Below are 4,233 nucleotides of genomic sequence, written 5' to 3' on the forward strand. Positions count from 1 at the left end.
ACCGGCTGCGCGAAGACGCCTGCGAGAGGCTCCAGCATGCCCGCGACCCTCCGGGGGTAAAAGCGCTTCAGATAATGAATGGATGAGAACATAGTGCAAAGTTGTTGTTTTTTTGTTTGTTTGTTTGTTTGTTTGTTTTTGCAGCACTGCCAATTTTTCAGTTTCAGAGAAAATGGGAGCAGCATGTGTGTGGAAGTCTCTTTTCGTCCCTTACTGAGATCAGTATCAGTCATCAGAGTGGGAGGCTGTCAACTTGAGTTCTGTTCCCTTGCCCTTTTTTTCCCCACTCTTGCGTTGGAGAGCGTGACCCCAGAGACAATGAGATCCTCCGCTGTGTATGCATGTGCTGCTGTGGGGGCTCGAAAGACAGAGGGCGGGGTCGAGCCCGAAAGGCGGCGCAGATCCCGGCGGGGCGCGGGGGGTCACCGTGGCAGCGGGGTGGCTGAGGGGGGATTGGGGGTGCGTGTGATGCGGGCGCCCGCTTTTAATAGAGACGTCCCGTGTGACAAAGACGAGGCTGACAGGCCGCCTGAATGGAGCTGCCGTGACGGGCGGCATCCCGTTTGCCGCCGCCGTCCCGCCCAGCTCTCCCCTCATTCACGCTGCAGCCCTTGTTGAATGAACTCAATTTCGTATGTGTGTGCGTGTGTGTGTGTCGCCCAATGCTGCAGATGTGTCAACGCTTGATCCGTGTCCGCATTAACGTCCAGCCTCGCTCGCTTTCAAATGTTCATTTCAAGGGCCATTCCATTCCATATTGGAATTTGGAAAGCATGTTTCAAAGTCGAGTTTGGCCTCGAGTGGACATTTTGCATTTTCACAACCACTTCACTGTAATATGTATCTCGGCCGAATGGAAATTTGATTGTTCCGTTGACTTTTCGGCGACATCTACCCTGAACGATCTGGGGATAAGTGGCGTCCTTGGTGGTCGTCGACGGCGATGCATTTCTCGTTTGCGCTGCTTCATTTTTCCTGACAAGCCCTTGAAATGGAAAACGTGTTTAAGGTTTTGCACACTTGCCACTTGTCATTGTGTTGCTGGTTTGGCGCAATGTTGACGATGCCGCATTCCATCTGAATAAGGAATCTGTGACTTTTTCTTTTTTTTTTTTGGGGGGGGGGGGGGATTGGGTTTTGGGCCTCATTCATTTGACGGATGGCAATCCTCTTCTATTCTTCACCAGAGAGCCTCGTCTCGGTTGCAGAGGACATCACACCAGAATGAACCAGGAGTCCCCCGAGTCCGGTAGGATTTTGAGGTTTTCTCTCGTAAACATCAGAATGAAAAGAGGGGAAGATAATCTTTGAGCGCGTTTGAGTCCAGGTGGAGACCGCGCACAGGATGCATCCGACTTCAACTGGGATGACTATTTGGAGGAGACTGGCACTGCATCTGTGCCTCATCACGCCTTTAAACACGTGAGCCCTCACTCACTTCCTCTCAAACTGAAGATGAACATTTTTCCAAAGAAATTGTTCCTTTCTTTTCAAATGAAAGCGATCTCTACATCCAGCGATCCTGTCTGTCTGTCTGTCTGTCCATTGTATACGCGGTCGTTATTTTAAGCTCAACCAATCGGAGGCACCAACATAGCTGTACCGAACAGGGGACAGAAAAACGCAGACCGCGTCACTAAGACAGTGAGCGGGCAAAGTATACGGCAACGCATACAAGACGAAATCTGACGGGACAAAAACACGCGCACACTCACGAACGCCATGCAATGATCACAAGAAACCGTTTGAACCAAATCATCATTATGATGATTTCCCGATCGTGTTTGAATGTATACCGGCAGTACCTCGATGATCATCATCTCTGTCTTTCCCGGTCATCCAAAGCACGTAGCGGCCTCTGACATTTTTCCGACAACTCACCTTTGAAGAATGCTGTCAATGGTGAAGTTTGGGAATGCTCAAGAAAGCCCAATCTGCTTCCTCAACTCGGCCAAAGTGCTGGAGGGCAGAGTAAGTAGAAACGATATCTATGAACGTCTCCGAGTCAGATAAGAGGGTGTGAGCCACGTGCGGCAAGAGAGCGTCCGCTCGCAAGTTAAGCTGCGCTGCCGACAGCGGGCGGTCACTCGTTCCCACCGAGCCGTCGAAGCGACCGTGTGGCGGGGAAGACCTCGTGCCGTGTATTCCGGCGGCTCCCCGCCCTCCCTTCTGCCACTCACGATCACGAAGCAAAGTGAGCGCGGCAGCCCAAGACTCTTCTTGGCCCGATCAAATTCGCAGGCCTTTGCCGGGCATATCGGGGTGGTGACGCGCGCGGGGGTTTTGCTCCTCAGCTCCGAAGCAAAATGCTCTCGGCCGTGTTGGCATGGCAATATATTTTTACCTCTGTGGTGGGATCGGTTCCTAAGAAACAGCATCCATTCAATCAAGACGCAGCACCACACCGACGGGTCATCCGCTAACAAGGGAGACGGGAGCGCTTTGTTCCTGGCGACGAATGTGCTTCCCAAGTCGAGTTTAATCGCGCATTCGTAGTTGAGCACAAATGTGACCGGCAAGGCAGTTGTTGGCGTCGTGCGCTCAATTGTCCGTCGAGTGCACGACAAGACGGGAGCACGGGGGGGAACCCTTTGAAGGGGGGCTTTCCAACCTGACCTGACACCCAAGTCGCACGCAGTCTCTCTCGCGCACCGTCGCTAACGCAAGTCGTAAGGTCCGAATACGTGTTTGAAAACCACGCGTATGAGTGTTTGGAAATCTCAAATGAGACAGTGAGAGAAAAGAGCCTCAAAATAACATTCCTTACTTTCACTGCCGCACAAGGAGAGGGGGTAGGTGGGGGGGGGGGGGCGCATTGTGCGCTGTTCATCGGTGCCGAATAGGAATGTCCCTTCATCACCTCGAGGGTGCCGTCCGTCCCCTTCTTTTCCGTTGACGAGTCAAGCGCCCTCTCTCACCTGCTCCAAAGCAACCAGACAAAGACTCGCCCATTGTCTCCGAAGGCCAAGTCATGAGCCTTCGGAGTCGGTGATTTTTGCTCCCCGAGCGCTTGGTGCGTCGACGCTCAGCTCTCAGGCTGCATGAGCAGACGGTGTCGTGCCCTCTGAGGAGTGCCTTGCTTCGGGGCAGCTTGGCAGAGCTCGGGGAGCAAAATAGCACCTCTCCAGGAAGCTACGTTTGGTCGTCTCCCCGCTGGAGCCGACGCCCTCGCAGACTGAGCTCCCGCCAATGAGTTGGAGGTGTCCAGCGTTGTCCACGATTGTCCCCGTCTCAGGTGGACCAGGGTCTGCAGACAGGCTTGACCCCAGGCATGAAGCTGGAGGTGCGCGTGCGCTCGGAGGCCGACGCTCCTTACTGGGTGGCCAGCATCATCGCCACGTGCGGCCAGCTGCTGCTGCTCCGCTACGAAGGCTACCAGGACAACCGCAGCGCCGACTTTTGGTGCGACACCATGACGGCCGACCTGCATCCACTTGGCTGGAGCCGGCGGCATGGCAAGATCATGAGAGCCCCTGACGGTGAGGCCCGCTTATAACCTTTGTCCCTCCATCCATCCGTTACCTGAAACGGCTTCATCCTCACCGAGACGGTCGGGAGGCGGGGTCGCCCCCATCTATGCGGTCCGCCGCGCATAGACCAACAAACGTTCGCGCTCACGCTCACACCCAGGGACAATCTCCAGTATTCCGGCAACCTACCGCGTGTGTTTTTGGAATGTGGGAAGTTCGATGTGCAAAGAGGACCGTTGGTGTTACCTTTGGACACAAATTTTGACGCCACACTTTGTGCAAATAATTCTGTTATCTGGTTCTTTCGCATTCGCTGTTCTGCACGGCGGTCGACCGGTCGGCGGGATATATATTTGTATTGTATGAACTGTAAGTCAAGAACTTGAGTGTTGAACGGTTCAAACAGCCGACGAGAACACTCCCAGGGAGCTCACATCACGACGCTCGCCCGGGGGACTGACTGGCCATGGTCTCGGTGTCGTTCATTAGGCCACACCCCTTCAAAGGCAAGCGCACACAGCCGAGGCCCGCCATATCGTAGCGTACAGGACGTTAAAATAGCAGCATGCCAAGTGAATCATTTGCGTAGCAGTCCATTCTTTGATTTTCCTCCTGACCGAGAGCGAGTCCAAACCTTTTTTGTGGGCGTGATCCACCACAGGTGTGCGTGAGAGGCACCAAGACTGGGAGGCTTTACTTGACAAGGTCCTGGCTGAGGAGTGCAGCGCGCCCGCCCACCTGCTGGGATTGGTAAGGCAAGGGA

At 54.3% G+C, this 4,233-nt stretch overlaps 1 protein-coding gene across 1 annotated transcript in view; it reads left to right on the top strand.

Moving 5' to 3' along the window:
* Window positions 1-4,233, top strand: part of LOC109523756 (scm-like with four MBT domains protein 1) — a 14,443-nt gene that overhangs the window by 2,548 nt on the left and 7,662 nt on the right. The window contains 4 exon segments of the mRNA XM_019883133.1: window positions 1,188-1,249; window positions 1,328-1,422; window positions 3,236-3,479; window positions 4,132-4,225. Of these exon segments, the coding sequence (XP_019738692.1) occupies window positions 1,225-1,249; window positions 1,328-1,422; window positions 3,236-3,479; window positions 4,132-4,225 (458 nt within the window). The 5' untranslated portion in view covers window positions 1,188-1,224.

The sequence above is a fragment of the Hippocampus comes genome, unplaced genomic scaffold, assembly GCF_001891065.2.
Source record: "Hippocampus comes isolate QL1 unplaced genomic scaffold, H_comes_QL1_v1.1 scaffold844, whole genome shotgun sequence".
In the NCBI taxonomy this organism is placed as follows: Eukaryota; Metazoa; Chordata; class Actinopteri; order Syngnathiformes; family Syngnathidae; genus Hippocampus; species Hippocampus comes.